This window comes from Mytilus trossulus, unplaced genomic scaffold, assembly GCF_036588685.1.
Source record: "Mytilus trossulus isolate FHL-02 unplaced genomic scaffold, PNRI_Mtr1.1.1.hap1 h1tg000244l__unscaffolded, whole genome shotgun sequence".
Lineage (NCBI taxonomy): Eukaryota > Metazoa > Mollusca > Bivalvia > Mytilida > Mytilidae > Mytilus > Mytilus trossulus.
Genome location: NW_026963317.1, coordinates 3,051,776 through 3,078,066, shown reverse-complemented (window position 1 = coordinate 3,078,066; position 26,291 = coordinate 3,051,776). Strand labels below are relative to the sequence as shown.

At 31.2% G+C, this 26,291-nt stretch overlaps 2 protein-coding genes across 2 annotated transcripts in view; one reads left to right on the top strand and one right to left on the bottom strand.

Moving 5' to 3' along the window:
- Positions 1-3,093: 3,093 nt before the first annotated feature.
- LOC134701392 (NAD-dependent protein deacetylase sirtuin-2-like) lies at positions 3,094-23,846 on the top strand. Its single transcript, XM_063562543.1, has 15 exons — positions 3,094-3,244; positions 5,319-5,455; positions 7,049-7,067; positions 7,968-8,123; positions 8,739-8,845; positions 9,481-9,537; positions 10,678-10,746; positions 13,959-14,082; positions 14,725-14,790; positions 16,809-16,864; positions 17,856-17,932; positions 18,747-18,801; positions 19,603-19,670; positions 20,712-20,778; positions 21,951-23,846. The coding sequence occupies exons 1-15, from the start codon at positions 3,235-3,237 to the stop codon at positions 22,221-22,223; spliced, it is 1,341 nt and encodes a 446-aa protein (XP_063418613.1). The 5' UTR covers positions 3,094-3,234; the 3' UTR covers positions 22,224-23,846.
- A 1,108-nt stretch (positions 23,847-24,954) lies between these two features.
- The window catches only part of LOC134701407 (general transcription and DNA repair factor IIH helicase subunit XPD-like), a 50,375-nt gene continuing 49,038 nt past the window's right edge, over positions 24,955-26,291 (bottom strand). The window contains exon 25 of the mRNA XM_063562555.1: positions 24,955-25,239. Within this exon, the coding sequence (XP_063418625.1) occupies positions 25,147-25,239 (93 nt within the window). The 3' untranslated portion in view covers positions 24,955-25,146. The remainder of the gene's footprint in view (positions 25,240-26,291) is intronic.

Genomic DNA, 26,291 nt, shown 5'->3' with positions numbered 1-26,291 from the left:
TATTGTAATCGACTAGCAATGGATTGTTGAGACTTGATATATGTTTATACATTGTAGAATATTGTAAATAAATAAAAAAAAACAATAAACAATATTTTTTTTAGTGAGGTACAAAAAAGGGGGGTCCATGCCCCAAATACCTGTGGTTAATCTCCTGTATTTAGCATTTCAGTAATTCATAAATTGAAGCCAAGTATGCTAATTGAAATTGAAGTTATCGGAAGTAAACTTAGACTGGGAGGACAATCGTTTTAGAATATTAAATTAAAGGAACTTTACAAAAAAAAATGCAAAGCAACATGCATGAACAAATCATGTTACTGTAAAAAAAAAATGACTTCTTTGTGGAAGTCACTGTCATCTTGAGTACCAAAATAGGATTCACATTCATACAAATAAACACATATTTAATTTCAATTGTTCGCTTAATCATTTTATCCTCATATATACATGAAATAAAGACAATTTGTGTAACTAAAAATAATTATTTTGATAAATGTTTGTTTAAAGTTAACCCATATGATCCCAAAACATCAGCTGGACCGTACGCGTACACTCATACGGTCCGACCGTACGCGTATGATCGGACCGTACGAGTATACATACGTATACGGTCCGGACCGTACGCGTACGGTCCAAATATTCCGATATGGTCTGGAACATATATATAGAGAGAGACAGGCATAATATAGGTGCCGAATTGATTCTACATGGATTCATCAAGAAAACTTAACAGCGATATTAATTTAAAAAAATGGAAGGAAGTTAATTCAAAGCGAAAAAACTTTAACAAAAACACTGAAAATATAAGTTCAGATTTGAGAGTGCTCGCAGTCGTGTATATTCTGAAAGCAGGTTCAAAGCCAATAACAACTTATAAATAAAATAAATGATGTGTCTAAGACTAAAATATGATTCATAAGTGTTCCATATTTCATCGGCTTCTAAGCCTAAATAGCATTGGTTTGTTGTAAAATCGAATGATAAATGCAAAAACATAAAACTATACTTGAGACTTGATTATTGTGAAATTATACAATCAATGGCAAATGAGCTTCAACTCGATGTTTTGTTCGAACTCAATAGTTACACTAACTCCACGCTAACTCGAAGTCGACCTCAAGTGTTAGACAGTACAATAGCTTGACCCGTATTTATAGTGAATATTCAAAGTGAGACTGAATGTCGATCTGCGCAATTTTAAAGACAGTGATTCGAATTTGGAGTGAATGGTTGAAGGCCGAAACCAGATGCCAAATCTCTATGCATGTTTGATTGATTAATTATTGTGATATAAAATAAATATTGCCATGCCTATATTTATTAAAGCATTGATCGAAGTAATATACATGTAATGACAATACATTACATCCATGAGGAAAAAAAGTATCAGTGAGGAGAAAATAAATTTTGTACAGTGCAGTTGTATACAAATGCATATATTGACAAAGAGAAGTTTCAGATATTTACCATCACTGACAATAATCAACTATAATGTATGTTCGATTTGCATTTTTAAATTGGAATTTGTTGCTACATGTATAATAAAAAGAAGATATGGTATGATTGCCAATGAGACATATAAAATAAATATTATCATGCCTATATTTATTAAAGCATTGATCGAAGTAATATACATGTAATGACAATACATTACATCCATGAGGAAAAAAAAGTATTGAGGAGAAAATAAATTTTGTACAGTGCAGTTGTATACAAATGCATATATTGACAAAGAGAAGTTTCAGATATTTACCATCACTGACAATTATCAACTATAATGTATGTTGGAATCACGATTTGCATTTTAAAATTGGAATTTGTTGCTACATGTATAATAAAAAGAAGATATTGTATGATTGCCAATGAGACAACCGTACGGCCTTCAACAATGCTGTTCTTTTTGCTTTCTGTCTCTTTGCTATGGTTTTTTTTTACCACAGTCTGACATAATTGATTACAGTTGTGTGGATCATGTTATGAATGACATGACATAATTATGAAGTCTACCTAAGAAGAATAATGATATACTGGTGAATACCAGAGAATAAAGTCGAGTCCCCAATGAATCACGACTGACTGACTCTGTAAAAAACATCAACTGTTCATCAATATGCAAACATAAAAAAATATTGTACATTGTGTATAACGTTAGTACTAATATATGCAAATCTTACTATACAAATCCTTGGTGTTATCAGAGGCTGTTACTGACATATATATCATATATCTCTGATTTTATCAATTCGAAATAAAATAAACTGACAACAAATGGAAGCCACGGTTAAATAACAGAGAACCTAAGGTCCATTTTTTCAATCTAGTTGGCAAAATTTGATGCAGGAATGCAGCGATAACTAATAAATATTTCCATGTAAGAGAACAATTTATATGATTATAACTTGAAGATTTTTTTTACAAGCGTAGATTTTTTTTGCTTGATTTTAAAGGTTTTAAAATTGGAATTTTTATGGGGAGGCAACTCTGAAATAGTGCATTTTCTAAAGGAATCTACATGAAATTTTGTTACTAGTATTTAAATTTTAGCCGGGAAAAAAACGTACGGTGACCCTATCTCTGCCTTTGGTGTTCTCAAAACATTTTCTCAAAGCAATATCTTCTCGTATTTTATTTTACATATCTGTCATTTAGTTAAGCTTCTAATGTAGTTTGCTTTTAAAATTCATACAAAATGTGTCACTTTATCACAACCTGTAGCTTGAGAAAATGCTCGGTTTCCTATCATTTTTATTATTTTTTATCATATCACAATACTACCTTTTGGCAAAGTATGAACAAATTATCAGGATTAATTTTTATAATTTATACTCCCATGCAGAGACATGTATCCCCTTAGGTCACCTGCGATTGAATCATTCGTTTTTTGTAACTTGAAATTATCCATTGACAGTTTCTTCATTGTCTGAAAGGAAGCTAACCATGTCGTTTTACATTAACCTAACTTAACTTCCTGGTACAACCATAATATTTAAAGAAAAATACATTATATTACGCACATGTTTGCTTGCTGTTTATTTAGATCATTTTTTGGTTTTTAGTTTTATCAAATATCATAAAACGAAAAACGGTACCGTGCATGTAAACAAACAAACAAACATCATCCAAAAGAAAATATGATTGCATGACATGTGAGACTGAGTCGATTTGTCATTTACCAAAATACCATATGACCCAGAAGTGAATTAAACTGTTAAAAAAATTCGCTTGGAAATCATGTCGTCAGGTAATGATCGAAATGAGCCTTGGTTTAGCATGTAAAACTTACCACCACAACATTTTTCTGTGGTTAAAGTCAGTTTTGAAATTTTAATAACTTTCTTAAACTATACTGGATTTCTACTAAACTTTGACAGAAGCTTGTTTATGATCATAAGATAGTATCCAGAAGTAAATTTTCTAAAAATAAAATTCCATTTTTTTCCTTATTTTATTAAATGGACTTAGTTTTTTTCTGCAGGGAAACAAAACATTCACTCTGTGGTTAAAGTTTTTAGAATTTTAATAACTTTCTCCAACTATCCTGGGTTTGTACCAAACTTGGACAGAAGCTTGTTTATAATCATAAGATAGTATCCAGAAGTAAATTTTGTAAAAATAAAATTCCATTTTTTCCTTATTTTACCATAAATCTGGGAACAGTATATCTAGTATATTTAATATATATGTTCCTGCATAAATGGACTTATTTTTTTTCTGCGGGGAAACAAAACATTCACTCTGTGGTTAAAGTTTTTAGAATTTTAATAACTTTTTCAAACTATCCTGGGTTTGTACCAAACTTGGACAGAAGCTTGTTTATGATCATAAGATAGTATCCAGAATTAAATTTTGTAAATAAATAAATCCATTTTTTCCATATTTTACTTTTAAATGGACTTAGTTTTTCTGCGGCGAACCATTTCATTCACTCTGTGGTTAAAGTTTTTAAAATTTTAATAACTTTCTTAAACTATCCTGGGTTTGTACCAAACTTATACAGAAGCTTGTTTATAATCATAAGATAGTATCCAGAAGTAAATTTTGTAAAAATAAAATTCCATTTTTTCCATATTTTACTATAAATGGACTTATTTTTTTCTGCGGGGAAACAAAACATTCACTCTGTGGTTAAAGTTTTTAGAATTTTAATAACTTACAAACTATCCTGGGTTTGTACCAAACTTGGACAGAAGCTTGTTTATGATCATAAGATAATATCCAGAAGTAAATTTTGTAAAAATAAAATTCCATTTTTCCCGTATTTTACTTATAAATGGACTTAGTTTTTTCTGCGGGGAAACATTACAATCACTCTGTGGTTAAAGTTTTTAGAATTTTAATAACTTTCTTACACTATCCTGGGTTTGTACCAAACCAAACTTGGACAGAAGCTTGTTTATGATCATAAGATAGTATCCAGAAGTAAATTTTGTAAATAAATAAATCCATTTTTTCCATATTTTACTTTTAAATGGACTTAGTTTTTCTGCGGCGAACCATTTCATTCACTCTGTGGTTAAAGTTTTTAAAATTTTAATAACTTTCTTAAACTATCCTGGGTTTGTACCAAACTTGGACAGAAGCTTATTTATGATCATAAGATTGTATCCAGATTCCAGAAGTAAAGTTTGTAAAAAGATTACTGTTTTTTTCTGTAATTTACTTTTAAATGGACTTAGATTTTCTTACAATCATAAAATAGTAACAGGAGGAATATTTTTATTGATTTTTTTCCTCATTGTTGTTGAGCCTGCGATTTACAGCAAAAGTAGGGGAGACACTGGGTTCCACAGAACCCTTACAAATTTTATATTTGTTTGTTCACTTCATTACCTCCTTTACACTGCTTGAAAATTATGTTTTAAGAAATGACTATTTTCTTGAGATGTGTACATGTAGCTGTAAATTTATTTTTAAAAGTTTTTTCTCATCTCAGATTTAAGAAATTAAAAAGACTAATTTAAAAGTAAATTTTTTTTTTTATTTAAGTTTATTAGCCTAAGACCACATTCATTCTGTGACAACTATTAAATCACAATCCAAATTCATAGCTGAATCAAGCTTGAATGTTGTGTCCATAATTGCCCCAACTGCTCAGGGTTCGACCTCTTCAGTCATTTAAAGCTGTGCCCTTTGGAGCATCTGGTTTTAACACGCAACAAAGTTTTCATCGAAGGCAGAAATAATAATCAGGACAGAAGACTCTGAAGTTTTCTGAAATCCCATAAAACTGGTTGTTCCTAGAATCATTGAAATGTTTCAATGAGTGTTGTCTTCTTCTTTTCTGCACTTTACAACTTTGTCTCTCATTTCTACAGGACAGGACACTAAAGGAGCTGAAGGGGGAGATAACTCTGATGATAAGAAAGAAGAAGGGCCAAGTAATAGTCAAGGTGCTGCAGGGGGAGATAATTCTGATTCTAAAGCAGAAGATAATCAAACTACTGAGAAAAAAGTAAGTAGTTTATCATATCATGATAACAGATTTATCAAGATTGAAGACACAGAGATTTCTATTTTGTGTTTTTTTTTTGTGTTTTTTGATTTATTTACTGTTATAATACTCACTTATTTACATTCAACATAACTCACAAATCTCTTATTGTTTAAATTTCCAGCAAATACATGTGTAGCTATATTAAAAAACTCAGTTCTTTCATTATGGTTGGATTAATTTTGATAAGATATCTACTTATAAGGAAAAAGGATCTTAAATGCATTTGCATTGTTTGTTAATTCACACTATGCCACATAAGAAACCTCAAATTAAAAAAATATTCATATGTTTTTTTTTATAACTAAATGGATAGTTTTTATTATAAAACTTATGTACATAAACTTTTTTCTGAAGAAAATTCTTTAATTTATTAAAATTTAGAAGAAGTTTACTTTATTTTAATTGCTTCCTTCCAGGAAGCAATTCCCCCGACATATTTGCCGTTTGCTAAGTGACCTCAGTGTGACCAATCTCGTAAAAATCTGGTGATCGCAATACGCATGGATGTCCTTAAAATAAACTTTTATCTGAATTTACATGTTAAACACGTGCTCAATTTCCATGCTTTTTGTTGATTTTTTGTCGATCATACCCGTAGCCAGGGGGGGTTCGGGGGGTTCGGACGAACCCCCCCTTGAAAACAAATAAGCACTGTTAAAGTCAATGTTCTGTTCGAATTGTGACTGTTAAAGTCGAGTTTGTGAGTCAAACGAACCCCCCTTTTGAAATTCCTGGCTACGGGCCTGTCGATTGTTGACAAACAGTGACAATTGTTAAACTTTGGCTTCAAAACAGGAACTTTAATACCTGCCTTATTTTCACAACAGCACTGACCGATTGAAAAAAAAAATTGACGAGTATACGAAATCTTTGCGAAAAAAATGAAAAATTATTGAACAGAAGTTAAGTTTATGATGTTTGTATGCATTGGTTCAGAATTGGAAGAACATTATTTTTCACCGGTCACTCATTTCTTATGACATTAAACATTTTACTCCCCTTTGTTCACAAAAGAAAGATAACATAACATTGTAAAATTTTCTAATATTTATTTATTTTATCTTAAAAGAGGGACGAAAGATACCAAAGGGACAGTCAAAGGGGCACTAGCTGTCAAATTCATGTTCACACCGTTTTTAATCAAATTCTCATATTTTATTTATAACAAAAGAAGATATAAGATTTTTTATACATCTTGTAGCTAGTGCCTCTTTAACTAGACAGTTATACCCTCTTTTTCTTTTTCTTTGAACTTTGGACCTAACTGTTCTGGTGGTAGATGCACATTTTTTTGTAAATTTAGGTGAGACCATGCAAGAGATATCATTTTTAAGTACCAGAACATTTTCTTTTTTTGCTCAATCAGTAATAAAATGCAAATAGTGAAATAATAATTAGCTTTTAGCCACCAGTATGGTTCAGTTTTGTCAAAATAAGCTAAAAAAATCATTGATTATGAATTATTCATTTGCATTTATTTTCTGGTGTAAATTTTGTTTAAATATTCTAAGATACACATAATTCTGACATATGTTTTTATTAATATTTAAGGAAGAAGAAAAGAAATCTGGTATGTGCCTTACTGTTAATATATATATATATGTGCAGAAGTAACAACAATTAACAGGCTATTATTTGAACTTGGAATAATTTTTAATTATGGAATTTGCATAATTTCTTGTGTTTAAATTTTTTAATAAACTCCATGTTTATTTGGTATTAGGATCTTTTGAGGGGTTAAAATAATATTTTCCATACAATGTATTTTGGTTAGATAATGTTGTGTGCGGCACAGTACATTCTATTGAAAATATACTATTTTCCTTTTAATAGAAAGTGTTGTGAGCATCATAGATCATTTCAGTACAGACTAAACGTGGAATTTATTAAAGATTTCAATAACAAGAAATCAAGCAAATTCCATGATTAAAAATAATTCCAAGTTCAAATAATAGCTAATTGTTAATTATCTGTTTTTAAGTTTCCAATTGGTGGCATTACACCTTTAATTTGTTCATCAGATAAAAGAAAATGACATCAAGTTAAAAATTGTATTCTGCTCTTTGTTTTTAAAATTATGACAGCACATACATTCATGCAATGGCTGATGACTTCAAAAAAACAAAAAAAAAACCATTCTTTATTTGGAAAGAACACCATATTGAATATATATCATTCAAAAATCATAAAAGAAACAGATTTATTTATAAAAATGATAAGATGTGGTATGATTGCCAATGAGACATGGAGACAACTCTCCACAAGAGACCAAATAGCATAGAAATTAACAAAACTATGGTATTAGTTTATTTTTGAAAGGAACCCCAAACCTTCAGAGATATCTGATCATGACATGATTACTTTAGTTTATGGACAGTATAAGTATATCAGTATGTAGATAGAATACAGTACTGCTCAAATAAATTAGAATAGATTACAGAATCATCGTTATTGAATTTCTTATTTCCAGCTCTTTTTGATGCCTTTGCTATTTCCCTTGGACTAAAGGATGAACCCAAGATAGAATCATTGTTAGATACAGTAGACTTTAATGGCATTGTCAAGTACATAAAAGATGGCAAAGCAAAAAACATCATCACAATGGCAGGAGCTGGGATCTCTACTTGTGAGTAAACAAGATTATTTATAAAAAACCAATCATATCTTAAAAACCTTAACTCTTGAGGTTAGTTTTATATTTATTTTATCATTTTTTTCAAATAAAGAAGCAAAATTACCCAGAAGACAGTTGGGTAAATCTACAGTAAAATAACCTAAATTCAGGTGTTTCAGTTTAGCGTGTTTGATTAATCTATCAGTCGGTTGTATTGATATGATAAATGGTTTACTATATACTGTAAATTCAGAAATTATTGTGTGCATTTATTATTGCGTCTTTGTCATTTTAGACTTAAATGCGATTTTAATATTTTTGATTTTGAGAAAAATCCTATTTAATCTATATAAAATATTTTGGAATGCGAGTTTAAATTATTGCGTTTACAATGTTGTCACATATTTCGCAATAATAAAAATATCGCAATAATTTATTAATTTACAGTATTTAATTTGAGATTTAACTTATTTTCAATTTTACCAAAATAAAATATTTAATCACAAATGATTACTTGAAAATAAATTTGAGTTAATAAAAAGTTCCATTTGGTAAAAACAACACACAAATTCTTTGGATTTAACTTTTTGTATTTAATTTTTGATTTGAGATCATTTCTATTTTTAGCTGCAGGAATACCAGATTTCAGATCCCCAGGGACAGGCTTATATGATAATTTACAGAAATATAATTTGCCAGAACCAACTGCAGTATTTTCACTTGATTATTTCAAAGTAAGTTGTATATTCATGTTTAGGGGTCTCTAGCTGATAGGTCTTAGGAATTCATCTACAGCAATCATAAGCCTGTCAACACGAAATTGTGAGTTTGAATCCCCTCATGGCCTGTGCCTTGAACTGCATTTTTAATTAGACATTCCTGCTGAAGATCTTTCTGAGTCTCACCAATAAAAACCGGCAAAATGAGCTGAAAGTGAAGTTAAAGCACCCCTTATCAATCAGATATTGTTTTATATCTATTTCTCTTATTCTTACATGATTGATCATTTTCCTGATCTGTTGGTTATTTTATTTAATCAACGTGTGTTTTGTTTCATCTCAGTTTTTCGTTTGTCAAAATTTAATTATGACGTAATTTTTTTTGGCTTTCCTCTGAAGTTCCTATTGTGACGTCATGGAAAAAAGGTGACCTTGTCTATTTTACATCTTAAAAGGAAGTGGGGTGTATTAAATTACAGTAAAATGCAACTTGAAAATTTAACATAATAGAAAATCATCTCACATATCCTGAATGGTTCCTTTTTTGACAATTTTCACCCAACTTTTTGCATTTTTGCCTAATATTTGAAAAACTCCAATCAATCAATCCTATGTAAAACATTGTACTCAAACGCTATATTTCTTTACAGGAGAACCCAGAACCATTTTTCATGTTGGCAAGAGAGTTATGGCCAGGTGTATTTAAGGTACTGTATTTTTAATTAACTGTAATCACTTTTTCAACTCAGGTAATGGTTTTAAAACTGTAAAAAATATCTGTTCATAGTTATACAATACTGGATCTTGTATGACTTTAACATAACATGTTTTGATAAAAATCAATTGGAAGATATAAACATTTCTGTATAACTTATGATTAGGGTGAGACAAGTCTGGAAAAAAAACCCATTCATATCAGTAAGTAAGTAAATTATTTATTATAGTGACATGTGTTTTTCACAAAATATTATATAATACAGTGAGATATAAAAACAATATTTAGAACAAGTCACTTTAAACATGAATTTCAATGGTAAGACAAACAAAAATAAATAAAATGTTATCAAAAATTTTCATATAAAAAGTTTTCTCTTACTGAAAGCTTGCAATAGATATTTAGCAGTTTTTCTCGGATGTTGAGATAGTCAATATTTAAACTGTTCTTCATTTGATAGTATACTTAAATTGTCTATTTGTGAAAAATGTTTCAGTCGCAGATAACTGAAAACATTAGTTATTATTTCCTGTATAATTTAGCCTATTTATTTTTGGAACTATATATCAGCTTCCTAAATTTGGAATCTAGCTTCAGTTGATCATTCGATACTATGTGATGCATTTTCAGATTCAGATTCATTGCTAATCTATTTATGAAAAAATATGTTCTTACATAATTATGGAGCTTCATTATGGGGGTATCTTCATGATGATTAGGGCTAAAAATCTTGTCAAATGACTTTTAAATTTTGCTGATTTTGATAAATCACATTAAATTCCAAAATTCACAATGCCAATGATAATTTATTATTTGAGACCTCTCATGTCTGACAAATCATTATAAGGATATTTTGATAAATTTTTAACCAAATGCCTGTTTGAAGCCTGACAGTAAAGGGCATCCATACCCTCATACTGGACATGAGGAAATTTGGAATCTGCTTTCATGTGATTATGCTATACAGTATCACACAATTACAATTTTACATTAATGACTTCCTGTTTATCAAATAATTAAAGATGGCATCTTAAGTAAAAAATCAACCACAGTAAATTTGTTTTAATGTATAGCGTACTACATACCTTCCATTATTTTGTCAGACATATATATAAACATCTTTATTTTTTAGCCTTCAACTTGCCACTATTTTATCAGAATGCTTCAAGAAAAGGGACTTCTTTTGAGACACTTCACTCAGGTAAATCTACTTATTCAAGCTGTGTGTACATGTGCCATTAGGCATAGCAAGGACCAAGTAAGTAAGTAAGTAAGTAAGTAAGTGTATATGTATGATTGTTATAAAAACAAAAAACAATGGTGTATTAATTCATGACATAAACCCTGACACACACTAACACATGACAAAACCAATTTACAATATTCTTCATCTCAAAGTCACATATGTGTGTCTGGATGCTACATGATATGTATAGATTATTGGGGTTTCTACACATGATATCGTAAAATATCAGCCGTGAGCCACAATGTGAACCTTTTTAGCTGGTGAGAACGAACTAAAAAGTTTCACATTGTGTCAAGCGGCTGATATTTTACAATATCTATATCTGTTTATCAATCTATTAAAGGTCTTATTTCCTCTCCCTAAGACAATTTTACGCTTGACGATAGCAGGCTTGATAACGTCTCCACTTGCATTGTGACATTGCTGATAATGCCTGGTCTCCTTTGAAGTCTTGATATGAGAAGTACTGAGCAACAGAGCAGGGTGATATAGGCATAGGGAAGGACGATAAGAGCCTCTACAGCTAGTGATGCAGATCCCTTAGTATATACATGTGGAATACTACTTTATAAGGATTTTGTGCATACAGGTGGACCACAAACTTAGATGTTATTACTTTATAAATTTTCTATAGGCTTGTATGAAGACTTTTTTTAAAACCATGAAATGAAATATCCATGATAATGCAATCTTTAAGAAAATTGGTACAAACAAAAATCAATTAATCCACAGTAGTACATCAGTAAATTATAAGTACACTATTCTGATTTCTTTCAACACAGCACAAGTTTTCTGGAAAACTTATTAGAAATTGTATCATTTGGAAAGGGGAGATAACAAAGGTACCATCAAAAGTCATTATTGAAAAAGAAAACGATAAAGAAAGAAATACACCATGGCCAAAAAAAAAAAAAGACATGCAACGGTCTTCAAAAAACTACACAGAAAACTAAAGATTAAACAACTGGCACTCTTTAAAAAACTGTTAAACTCATGTGCTTTGTACTTCCCCAGAGGTGGCAACTGTCATGTTGACACATTTGATGTCATGAAAGAGCATGGTCTCCATAGATTTTGGCATCATGGAACATATCCATGGTGACACTATATATTAAAAAACAAAAGACCAAATCAGGCTATTAGAAAACATAGCATAAGAAAGAGATGGGGAAAGGTTTTGATGGTTGAAAAAGACTCTAATGCGTTTTATATTCTTTGAAGGATTAGATCCTTTATATAGTTTTTAGCTCACCTGGCCCGAAGGGCCAAGTGAGCTTTTCCCATCACTTTGCGTCCGGCGTCCGTCGTCGTCCGTCGTCCGTCGTCGTCCGTCGTCCGTCGTCTGTCGTCCGTCGTCCGTCGTCCGTCGTCGTTGTTAACTTTTACAAAAATCTTCTCCTCTGAAACTACTGGGCCAAATTAAACCAAACTTGGCCACTATCATTATTGGGGTATCTAGTTTAAAAAATGTGTCCGGTGACCCGGCCAACTAACCAAGATGGCCGCCATGGCTAAAAATAGAACATAGGGGTAAAATGCAGTTTTTGGCTTATAACTCAAAAACCAAAGCATTTAGAGGAAATCTGACATGGGGTAAAAATGTTTATCAGGGCAAGATCTATCTGCCCTGAAATTTTCAGATGAATCGGTCAACCCGTTGTTGGGTTGCTGCCCCTGAATTGGTAATTTTGTGGAAATTTTGCAGTTTTTGGTTATTATCTTGAATATTATTATAGATAGAGATAAACTGTAAACAGCAATAATGTTCAGCAAAGTAAGATCTACAAATAAGTCAACATGACCAAAATGGTCAGTTGACCCGTTTAGGAGTTATTGCCCTTTATAGTCAATTTTTAACCATTTTTCGTAAATTAAAGTAATCTTTTACAAAAATCTTCTCCTCTGAAACTACTTGGCCAAATTAATCCAAACTTGGCCACAATCATCATTGGGGTATCTAGTTTAAAAAATGTGTGGCGTGACCCAGTCAACCAACCAAGATGGCAGCCACGGCTAAAAATAGAACATAGGGATAAACTGCAGTTTTTGGCTTATAACTCAAAAACCAAAGCATTTAGAGGAAATCTGACATGGGGTAAAAATGTTTATCAGGTCAAAATCTATCTGCCCTGAAATTTTCAGATGAATCGGTCAACCCGTTGTTGGGTTGCTGCCCCTGAATTGGTAATTTTGTGGAAATTTTGCAGTTTTTGGTTATTATCTTGAATATTATTATAGATAGAGATAAACTGTAAACAGCAATAATGTTTAGTAAAGTAGGATTTACAAATAAGTCAACATGACCGAAATGGTCAGTTGACCTGTTTAGGAGTTATTGCCCTTTATAGTCAATTTTTAACCATTTTTCGTAAATCTTAGTTATCTTTTACAAAAATCTTCTCCTCTGAAACTACTGGGCCAAATTAATCCAGACTTGGCAATCATCATCTTTGGGGTATCTTGTTTTAAAAATGTGTCCGGTGACCCGACTTTCAAATCAAGATGGCCGCCACAGCTAAAAATAGAACATAGGGGTAAAATGCAGTTTTTGGCTTATAACTCAAAAACCAAAGCATTTAGAGCAATCCAACACGGGGTAAAATTATTACTCAGATCAAGATCTATCTGCCCTATAATTTTCAGATGAATCTGACAACCCATTGTTGGGTTGCTGCCCCTGAATCGGTAATTTTAAGGAAATTTTGCTGTTTTTGGTTATTATCTTAAATTTTATTATAGATAGAGATAAACTGTAAACAGCAATTATGTTCAGCAAAGTAAGATTTACAAATAAGTCAACATGACCGAAATTGTCAATTGACCCCCTAAGGAGTTATTGTCCTTTATAGTCAATTTTTAACAATTTTCATAAAATTTGTAAATTTTTATTAACATTTTCCACTGAAACTACTGGGCCAAGTTCATTATAGATAGAGATAAATGTAAGCAGCAAGACTAGTAAAGTAAGATTTACAAACACATCACCATCACCAAAACACAATTTTGTCATGAATCCATCTGCTTCCTTTGTTTAATATTCACATAGACCAAGGTGAGCGACACAGGCTCTTTGGAGCCTCTAGTTTAGATTAAGATTCTATTAACAGGCTAGGTGTATTATAATTTCATGATGGACATATTTTTAATGTTGTTTTAATCTCTTGCAGAATATAGATACATTAGAGTCTGTTGCTGGTTTGGACCCAGAGTTGTGTGTTGAGGCCCATGGTCATTTCAGGACAGGGCATTGCATACAGTGTAGGGCAGAGTATACCCAGGACTGGATGAAAGGTAATAGATTTTCTGGTGCACTATTTACCTTAATAATACACCAGGAACCAGTAGTTTATGAATAAAACTTGAAGACAAGTGCAAAAAAACGCAGTGGGTTTTTAAAAACGTGTTAACAGGCATCAACCTTTGCCCTAATCTTAAACAGTAGAGTGACATTACAACATAAAAAGACACACTATAAAATGCCAGTTGAAATGTCACTTGTAGGAATAAAGGAATCAAGCTTTACTTTATCTCAACTTGTAAACCATTGAATGAATTTTAGTTAAACCTAGTTTAAAAGGTGGCATAACAACAGCCTAAATCAAATTGATTGCTGAGAAAATTTAATTTACTCATCAGGCATAGTTCTAATTTATTATTTCAGTACTCAGGTTACACAACCCCTGTACATCAGCACCTGACTATTGTGTTAGGGGTGAGGGGGGATAGGAACTTTATTTGGACTCCGTGATTGGGTCTTTTTAAGCTCGAGATTTCGGGATTGACCCTTTCGTGATCCGGGAATCCTTTTTTTTCTGATTTCGGGACGTCAGGATTTACTTTATTTAAATTCAGGACCTCGGGATTTCGTTTGTTTAAATCCAGATACAAATAATGGAATGGTGAAAATTTATTTATTTTATTTTTAATTTTTAGAGAGGATAATGAAACCAAGTATACCTAAATGTGAAGCAGAAGGATGTGAGGGTGTTGTCAAACCTGGTGAGTTATCTCCCTTTTTTATCATCTGTTTCTCACTTAATTGAATGACTCTTATTTTAGCATAGTATACTAAGTTACATTGACCTGTACTCAATATTTTATGGGGACAGGGAAATAAGGGCATTTTTGTAAGTGAGTACATTTTTTGCCACATTTTTTTTCAAACAAATATCAGTAATGACTCAGACAAAATTGAAAATCAGTGCTGATCAACCATTTTTTAGCTCACCTGGCCCAAAGGGCCAAGTGAGCTTTTCTCATCACTTGGCGTCCGTCGTTGTCGGCGTCCGTCGTTAGCTTTTACAAAAATCTTCTTCTCTGAAACTACTGGGTCAAATTACACCAAACTTGGCCACAATCATCATTGGGGTATCTAGTTTAAAAAATGTGTCCGGTGACCCGGCCAACCAATCAAGATGGCCGCCATGGCTAAAAATAGAACATAGGGGTAAAATGCAGTTTTTGGCTTATAACTCAAAAACAAAAGCATTTAGAGCAAATCTGACATGGGTAAAATTGTTTATCAGGTCAAGATCTATCTGCCCTGAAATTTTCAGATGTTTTGGACAACCCGTTGTTGGGTTGCTGCCCCTGATTTCGTAATTTTAAGGACATTTTGTTGTTTATGGTTATTATCTTGAATATTATAATAGATAGAGATAAACTCAAAACAGCAATAATGTTCAGCAAAGTAAGATTTACAAATAAGTCAACATGACCAAAATGGTCAGTTGACCCCTTTAGGAGTTATTGCCCTTTATAGTCAATTTTTAACCATTTTTCGTAAATCTTTGTAATCTTTTACAAAAATCTTCTCCTCTGAAACTACTGGGCCAAATTAAACCAAACTTGACCACAATCATCATTGGGGTATCTAGATTAAAAAAATGTGTCCGGTGATCCGGACAACCAACCAAGATGGCCGCCATGGCTAAAAATAGAACATAGGGGTAAAATGCAGTTTTTGGCTTATAACTCAAAAACCAAAACATTTACAGCAAATCTGATTGGGGGGGGGGGGGGGGGGGGGGATCAAATTGTTTATCAGGTAAAGATCTATCTGCCCTGAAATTTTCAGATAAATCAGACAACCCATTATTGGGTTGCTGCCCCTTATTTGGTAATTTTAAGGAAATTTTGCTGTTTTTGGTTATTATCATGAATATTATAATAGATAGAGATAATTTGTAAACAGCAATTATGTTCAGCAAAGTAAGATTTACAAATAAGTCAACATGACCAAAATGGCCACGGCTAAAAATAGAACAAAGGTGTAAAATGCAGTTTTTGGCTTATAACTCAAAAATCAAAGCATTTAGAGCAAATCTGGATTAGATAGAGATAAACTGTAAACAGCAATAATGTACAGCAAAGTGATACCTTAAAATTAGTCAACATGACCTAAATGGTCAACTGACAACCCTAAGGAGTTATTGTCCTTTATAGTCAATTTGTAAATTTTTACTAACATTTTCCACTAAAACTACTGGGCCAAGTTCATTATAGATAGAGATATTGTTAGCAGCAAGAATGTTCAGTAAAGTAAGATGTACAAACATATTACCATCACCAAAACACAAAGTTGTCATGAATCCATCTGCGTCCTTTGTTTAATATTCACATAGACCAAGGTGAGCAACACAGGCTCTTTAGAGCCCTTAGTTTTAAAGATATATGCCCTTTTGAAATATTGTTAGCAATGTCATGGGTTCAATTCTTGCCATATTTTTATCAAACTTATCAGGTTTATATCAGCAATGTCTCTTTCAAGTTCCAACATCAGTGCTCGTAAACTTTTAAAAAAAAAGTTATTCCCCTTGTTAATATAAATTATTTTGAAAATTGCATTGCATTTGCTCTGAAGCCTTCATTTTCACTTAAATATTTGCAAAACTGGGGAACAATGAACTCCAATCATACTGAGAGTACTATTTAACAATCTATCAAGCAAAATACTTTGATTATGATTAATAATTAAGATGTTGTGACCTAATTTTATCTTTTGATATTTATTGCAGATATTGTCTTCTTTGGTGAAAGTCTTCCATTTCGTTTTCTAAAATGTATGTCAGAGGTATGATATAATACTATTTTATTGTTTTTATTATAATTTAAAGTAATTACAGATAACACTGTAAAACATGTAAAAGAAATTTTGAATTGTTTTTGTTATGTCTTCTTTAACAATCATGCATGACATTTCACTCTTACGAAGAGTGAAGTATTTTAATATTTTCTGAAAAACTGAACTAAATTCCTTTATACTTTTTGTGTATTTTTTTTTCGTTAAAAAGAATTCAATGTGTATTACTTTTTTTACCCAAAATTCACCATCCACTGAACATAGAAAATGATAGTGTGAGTGGGGCATCCATGTACTATGGACACATTCTTGTTGTTGTTGAATTTTTTAATTTACTTCATTCTGATGAAACTACATTTGATTTCATTACTTTTGTATTATTTTGTTAGAAAAACATATTATATCCCCGCTTTAAAAAAGGGGGGTATACGGTTTTACCTCTGTCTGTCCTTCCGTCATTTCGTCAGTCAGTCAGTCAGTCTGTCCGTCCCATGAATATTTTTCTTCGCATTTTTCTCAGGAACTACAATACAAGGATTTCTGAAATTTGGTTTCAGGGTTTATCTAAGTCAGCTATACCGTGTGATGTGTTTTCAGATTGATCACTCGACAACTTCCTGTTTACAGAACACTTGTATGGTTTAACACATGATAGCCAAGTTGAAAATTTTCGTCACATTTTTCTCAGGAACTACAATACAAGGATTTCTGAAATTTGGTTTCAGGATTTATATAAGTCAGCTATACCGTGTGATGCGTTTTCAGATTCATCACTCGACAACTTCCTGTCTATCGAACACTTGCATATTTTTACACATTTATATTATCCACTTGCGGCGGGGGTATCATCAGTGAGCAGTAGCTCGCAGTTTCACTTGTTTATTTGAGAATTATGAGGTCCTTAGAAAAAGAATGAAAATAAAATAAAAAGAACAAGTCATCATTGTCATATTCAGAGTTGACAAATGTTTTTCTTTTTCAGGATTTTGAAAAATGTGATTTGCTAATTATAATGGGAACATCATTATTGGTTCAACCGTTTGCTTCATTAGTAAACAGGTAATTTATGTATAAACATTATACTTAATATTTCATACATTTTAATTTAAGGTCAGTGTTTTTTTCTCCAGGCACTCTGGCTTTCTCTACAAATAAAAACTGGCCCCATGAAAAAAGCCCAAAAGCGGTACTTTAAACACATAAAATATACTTTAAGATTTTCCATGTTATTTCAAATGAGAAGGCATTTCTCAGCTACAATCTCAACCAAGGGTGACAGCCTTGAGATGAGATGTATTATAGAAACTTCCTCAAAATTGAAAAGACCAGTGATAATTTGTTAATGATTGTGATTTTCCTTGGCATTGATGATGTTGGCTCATAAAGTCATGAATTTTCTTTCATTTAGACTGAAAAAGACATATAGTATATGAGATGCGTGATATGGACAAATTTTGTAGAAAGAAAATCAAAGGAAAATTAGAGAAAATGGGGATAAATTAACTTCCCATTCAGTGACTGTACTACAACTAGTTGTGTAAAAAAGAAGATGTGGTATGATTGCCAAAAAAAACCTCTCCATCAGAGACCAAATGACATAATATTTAACAACTGAAGGTCGCCATACAGCCTTAGACAATAGGGAAAACTCATACTACATAGTCAACTATAAAAGGCCCTGAAAAAAACAATTCAAACCAAAAAAAATTATGACCTGAGTTTTAGTTAATGTAGTGAGAAGTGGTTGTATGAAATTTTGCATGTCATCGATTTCAACTTTTCCTCAATTGCCAGTTATAAAGTTACTTCAAATATGCAAATATGCTATAGATTTTAGTATGTCATGACTTTGACTCTTGTTTATTATTTTCAGAACAAATGAAAATGTACCAAGAATGTATATCAACTTAGAAAACAGTTGTCCTCCGGTAAGTTAGAAAAAAACCTTCACATCTAGGCAAGCAAAGTTTGAAAACCCTAATTAGTAAGGACTTTAAGAAATAGGTCACAATTTGGAAAGCAGGGTCAAGTTATTCCTCTTACTATAAGGAGCTATTTATATTTCAATCTTTTTTACATTCTTAAAATAATCTTTGAATCTTTTCAAATATTTAGTCGTGAGCATTCCTTATGAAGGTAAATCCAGAAAAACGCTTCAGGATCATGAAATTTATAAATTATTGTTTTAATTTTTTAAGAGGTTGAGTTTAACCTTTTATTTTGACATTCATATGATATTTTATTAGAGTAACAAGATTTGAAATAACCTTCTTTGTATATATTCTTTGTCATTTTAATGCTACAGAGGAAGGATAAAACTGGGCCATATTCCAAGGCCAATAACAGGTAAAGTAAAGGGACCGTCTGATGGTTAGGCCATTCCGTATTGTTAAGATGTTCTTTGGATACTAGCTACAAGAAATTTTAAAATAATAAAACTAAATCAGCTATACTTCTTTAATTATTTTGTAACAATTTCATTGGAAAATTATGATTTTGGAATATAAAAATTGGCTTTAATTGAAAAGTGAGGAAAAACATAATACAAAAAAAATTGAAACATCTTTCAAAGATAAAAAAGAGAAGATAAAAATTAGTGTCTGATCCAAAGAGAAGTTTATCAATATGGAATGGCAATGTGAGAAATCCTTATTTTGTATTAGGTGTACAATGCTTTTTTTCCATTTTACCCAAAATTTGATTTTATCATTTTTGTTTTATTTATTTAGAAACTGGATCCAATTATGACTGTGATATTTGGCAGCGGTTTTGATTTTGATGGTGAAAATAATTACAGGTTGGTTTGATGTAAGACATGCTTAGAAGATCAGCCAATAAGCTTTTAAAGCCTTTGTGACAAAGCTGAACTAAATTCAAACATTATTTGGTAGGGAAGAGGGATCAATATGCGCACCCAAGTCATGGCAAAATATTCAGTTCGTTGATAGTGGCAATTATCTAGTAGAAGTAGAAGTAGATCAAATGCTTGTCTGACATACAAAATTATAGCTTCTCATCTAGGTGCAAAGTTAGTTATTTTATTCTTTATTCATGCCATCTACTTCAATGGTTTACAGTGTTGCTAAGGTTCAATTTGTTAAAGAGATAAAGAATTAGAAACATGTCCTAAACAGGAGAATATATCAAATATGTAAAATATTGATTAGAATAACAGTATGGATTTTCAAAGACCCTATTAACAATTATTGCTTGATGTTGTAATTTATGATACTGCAAAGCACTAAGTATGATCTTTTTAGAAAGGTTAAATTTGTAAGTGGTATCTTTGGTTAATTTTTACGACTACTTGGTTGATGTCACTACTAATGAATGTTTTGTCCTTGAGGGTATGACCAGCCCAATGGTCAGCATTTCTTTGTCAGCTTGAAATCTTACAGCTACTTTTTTTTGTTAATAAAACTTCAAAATTCTTGCCAATTTCAAGAAGAAACTATCAAGTAATGTGAATCAAGTAATGTGAAAAAAAATATTGTGAATGAAAATAGGTCAGAATTGATACTGCAACAATGAATAAATGTTTATTAATCTAGAAATCTAAAGCTGTAGGTGTAACTCCAAGTGTTGCTTTAAAATGCAATGATTGCCACTTTATTTGAACTTAAAACGAAAGAGGTGTGCCTGCTTGAAATGATGGAATTTAACATAGAAAGTAATGGGACCATGAATTAGTGGTGTACTTCCTGTAAGCTCAGTTTTGTAAGTTCAATTAATCTTTTCAGAAAAAATGACTTTTCAAGAAAACTGGAATTCTTGTTTAATGTTAACTGAGCATAATTACCTTTGTTTGTTTTATTCTGAATTTGATTTGTTTTTTTAGAGATATATTTTGGCAGGGAACCTGTGATGATGGTTGTACAGCATTAGCTGAAGCATTAGGATGGGATGTAAGTTTAGGGATTTGTTTTTCCTTCTTCCAAAATGTCCGAGACCACAATTATTTCGTAGTGTATTTCTTTTAGAACATAAATGAAAATTAAAAAAATCCCACCAACCCTTTCTCAATGAAATTTTTACAGTGTGTTGTACTACTTTTGGGACAAATTATATCAAAATTATAGAAAACTTCATTGGCTCCAACTCAAAATATGGACAATTTGATGTTTAGGGCGTCTTGAAATCTTTTCACAGCTTCTGAAGTGCTAATTTTCAACCTTTTTCAGCTGAACCAAATCACTACTTTCTTTTAAAATTCTGTACCCAAATTATTTTACAATGTAATTTCACCCCTACTTGCAATTTGATGCATTAAAGACGGAGAAATGAATTTGAAAGGGGTATAAAATAAATGGCAAGTAACCCACTGTCAACACTAGGGACTATATTCATGGACAACAAAAATCAAGGAATGACAATTGTGGTCTCGGACCAAAATGCATTTTGTTCGGGTACTGTAATTTCAGAAATTATTTAAATTTTTGAAGAATAAACAAAAAACAGCAAGTTTAATCATTGTAAATTTTGGAAAAAGCTACTTACGAATATATATGTATTTGATATCAGAATGTGAGGTCTTATTAATGTGATACTCAAGTAGTAGTATTATTCACTTATTAAAAACCTTGCAATCATTTCTGAATTTACAGCATCTAAATTAGGTTTATAAATTTGAAGTAGGATTTATTTTGAAACATCTCACTAGTAAGTCATATAGAAAATTAGAATATGATGATGGAAAAAAAATTTATGGTATTGAATGCATTTCAATAGATTTTATTAGAAGTTGTATATACAAAGTCATGTCATCTTTCGAAAAACTTTTTCATACCAAATGAAGCGGGAAGACCTTGGTCCAGGGAGATAACTCTTTAATTCAGTGATGCGTTTGTAATAGTAAAGTTCTATTAATGTATTTTAAGCATTTACCTGAAACAGATTGAAAATAATCTATGTATCCTAGAAGCTTAGAACATATTTATGAAAATGGCAGACACAAACGTACTGATGATTTAAAGAGTTTTTTCCCTTAACCTAGGTCTACCACATTAAATGCTACATATACAAAAATGCGTACTTATTTGATGATTTGGCAGTACAATAAATTTCTTGTTTTTTTCAGGAAGAACTGAAAAATTTGGTCACAACAGAGCATGCAAAGATAGATGCTGCAAATCCTGATAAAGATACAAAGTCTGCAAAGAAAGATGACAGCGCAACTAAAAAAACTGAAGCTACACTAAAGAAAGCTGACAGCACACCCAAGAAAACTGAAAATTCACCAAAGAAATGTGAGACTCCAAACACATCAGATAAAACACCCCCAAAACCAGAAGCAGCTACTCCTAAGGCAATCTCTGGAAGTGGGTCAAAGAAGACACCTCCAAAAAAGTGAAACAGCAACTTCACAAAATAAATCCTTGCAGTTTGAATGCAAACCAACAAACAGACATTCCTCTGAAGAAATAGATCTTTCCCCAACCCATACTGATTATTTACATTTCAAAACAACACATTGAGTGTATAAAAGTATGTGTAATGTAATTCAGATATTTTGCAGGCATTTATTTATTTACATCTATTGTTGAACAATGAACAATTAATAATTCCAGGAAATACTGCATTCAAATAATGCTATCAAAATTCAAATTGGTTACAATGGTAGTTGTTTTTTGGTAGCAATTTTCACAATCAATAATAAAAAGCATACATTTAAACTCACTGCCATTAAAAATATTTAAGCATCTGAAACCAATTTGAAATTTATATTCATGGTAGGGAATAAATATTTTTGTGTCTTCCACATTCATGGAACAAATTAAAAAGAAATCCTACTAAAAGATAGGTCATCAATGCTCTTCCATTTGGTACTTGGTTGGCCTTTTTTACTATTTTGATCCAAGGTTCACTGATGAGTCTAATGTAGAAAAAACACATGTCTGGTGTATCAAAATATAATCCCGGTACCTTTGATAGCTAATTAAATATCTATTAGGGATTATGTCTGTTTTCCCTTGTTGTTCATATTTTTGTATGATATGTGTTTGTTTTGTTGTGTGTATGGAAGTATTACAACTGTTATAACTGCTTGACTGTGATAAAAAACATTTTTGCTTTACTAATATATCTATTCTTTTGTTCGATTTTAATTATGTTAATTATTTGCAATATATAAATAGATATTTTATTTATTTGAGACATTTAAATGCTATGATTGATTTGTGTGTGTGTTGTTTAATTTACATATTATCCAATGAATTTCTCGATTATGAAAAATATTTTAAGGCAACTGTACAAATTATGATATAAAGTGTTAATGATAATCATGAAAAGTGCATCCTGTTTAAGCTACACCCTGCCTTCCCAACTGAAAACCTGTCTATACTTAATCTGGCCTTAACTGAAAACCTTTCAATACTGAGCCTTGTTTTAACTGAAAACCAGGGGCCGATTAAGGTGGATGCGTGTCAGCGATCTAAAATTTCAGTTCATCTGAAATCCTGTTTTTGCCCCTGAAAACCTTCAATTTTTATTTGACAAAACATTTTTTTGTATTGAAATGTGTTTTGCATAACAAAATCTCTGTGGAAATTCTAATTGAAATCTATCTTCACTCCAGAATTTTTTTAACAAACTGAACTTTTATTTTAATAATTTGCTGTTTCTTCCACATTTGTTAACTTTTGTTTTGTTATCAAGTTTCAGTGCTCATGCACTTTCTGTGTTTACATTTGTCACCTATTTATGTCATCAAAAAATATTTCTTAATAATTACAAAATACAGCACTTGTGTAATTTAAAATACAATTATTGAAGGGCAAGCAAAATTTGTGTTTATCTTAAAAATTATTATTTTACTATTTTAAAGTGTATCTTAATCTATATTTGACTACCTTTCATCTGTATCTTATGGGAAAATATTACTTTGAATTTATCGGCAAACATTATTTCAACAAATCATTATATATACTCTTTTCATTATAATATTTATTCAGTTTTATTTATGAGTCTATATAGGTTACACTACATTTTCATCATTTTAAAAGTTCCACCAACTAGATTACATTTTACATTTAAATGATGTGTTCCTATAAAGTGTATACTTTTGATTTATTTAAACAACTTTATTTATTGACATGTAAAACCTATATAATTTTAATTTAAAATAAAGAAATCTATAAAGATGTTATGATTTATTGACTCACCTTGATGGCAGCCTTGGCAGCAAATATTCATATTTACAATGTCAAAAACTAGGATTATTTGGTCTTATTGGTTCATGTTTATCACATTTGTATTTTGTAGATTGAAGCAGTATAAATTCAGCATTTAGTTTTCTCGTTCAAATTTTCCTGTCTGGTACTTTAACGTCTGACTATATGGTATGGAATTTTGTCATTGTTGAAGGTCATACAGTTACCTAAAATTGCTTTCATCCACTTTATTTGAACTCTAGTGTATAGGTCATATCATTGGCAAACATAGCTTATCTTCTTATTTAAATTTTAACAACATTACCAAACCATGTCAAGCTATATAATATGAGGCTCCTTGATGTCTTTCCAAAGGTCATTTGAATGTTAACAGATGGATTTTGCATGTTTGTTTTTTTCACTTGCTAAATTTGTCACATAATCTATCAGGTGATTATGTGTTCTATTACTGCATCAATTCATTTTTGCCTGTTCCATAAATTAAATAATTTCCAAATTGCTACATGTGATTTTAAAGAAAAGAATGTATAAAATGCCTGACAAAATGGATGTTATTCAAGTGGTGGCAGACAATAAAACTTACAGCATTTGAATCCAGGAATAATGAGCATTGATGTGACTAGCATCAATCAATAAAGTCACTTTGAAAGCAAAACAAAGCAATAACTCCAATATCAATAAAATTGACAAGAATATCATTTTGTGTAGTAAAATTTTTTGGGATTAAAATGAGATGGGCTAGTACTTATACAATTTTATACCAAATATCATTGACTTCACATAAGTAGTTTCCCTTGAACAAACTTACATTAAGCTAAGCACCAACTGAAATCAATAGACCATGAATGAGTGTGCAGGGCCAAATCTGGTCAATTGAATGATTGATGCTGTGAAAATAAATACATTTAAAAGTAATACAAAAAACTTTTATTTCAAAAATAGAGGTAATTTTATTTTTTCTTCAATTCCCAAAATCTTGACAGTCATAGTCAAGGCAACTTGTAATTCTAGTGTCATACAATAGTCACAATTATGTATACAAAATTCCAAGATTTCCTATCCTTTGTCCATCTTCAAGACATTGTTATTGATTCTCCTTAGATCTCAGACATACTGCATTTTTTGTTCTAATTTTTTCTTTGTTTCCTCAGACTGTAGTTGTTCTACTGTAAGTAATGAAAGTCCTAACTGATCTTCCTAAAAATACAAAAAGATACTTATAGATGAATTACCAATAAAATTCATTAGTTTCAGAAAGGTGTACTGTAGATTCATTTATTTTCTTAGGTACCAATTTTCGTTGATTAAGGAAAACTTACATATCGTGAATATTTAATTTCGTGGTTTTGCAGATGTCTGCATATTAGCCTTCATAAAATTTGTCTTGCTTGGAACTTTTAATTTCGTGGTTCGCCTTTACCAACGTAATCCACGAAAATAGGTATTCCATGAAAATAATAATGTATCCACAATAAGCAGTAGATCAGACCTCAGATTTAATTTTCTCTGCTAAATGTGAAGTACCAAATTCTGTATATGAAAGCATGTTCAAATTTGGTGTAAATAAATTATGAAAATATCCTGTATAACTAAGGGTCTTAAAGACTTGTATGTGTTATCGATGACCTAAATTGTAGACATAAATGATTAAGATAACCAAGTCAAGCATGTAAAATTTACACTTCATCTAATACTATTTCTAAGTTTGGCATTTGTCATGTTTCTTAAAGCAAGTGATAATCTGATAGAAAGTAATTTTCAATTATTGTTTAAGATTAGTCACATCAAAATGCAACCCTTTCCTCTGTAATGACGCTTTTTGACGCCACCCCCTTTACTCCCTAATGACGCCTGTGAAGTACCTCAGTTGAAATGCTTTGACTACAAAATGCCTGCATCAGACTTAAAAAAGTTTGTATCCAATATGAAAACAATATTTATGAGAATATCTGACTTGAATTTCATTGATGAAATATTCCTTTTCACAATGCATTAATACTTTAAATCTGATGATTTTTTTTATTGAAAAAATCCTATGCAAATCAAGTAGGTAAGAAGAAAATTTCCATGTAGGAAAGGGTTAAGGCAAATAACTAAATATCTATTGGTAATTCATTTTCAGTTATGGTTAAGGATTAGTCAGATCAAAATGCAATCCTTTCACTGATTCTTAAAATCCTATTCAAGCCAGAATATCTCCTGTCGTAAAAATGACAGGAACGTCACAAATTTATAAATGCAACTTTAAG

Bases quoted from the DNA above. Each gene is read 5' to 3' on its own strand.
- LOC134701392 (XM_063562543.1), top strand. The intron at 8,846-9,480 runs GTAAGTTGTATA...ATTTCTTTACAG, and splicing joins TTTCACTTGATTATTTCAAA to GAGAACCCAGAACCATTTTT. The intron at 10,747-13,958 runs GTAAATCTACTT...AATCTCTTGCAG, and splicing joins TTTTGAGACACTTCACTCAG to AATATAGATACATTAGAGTC.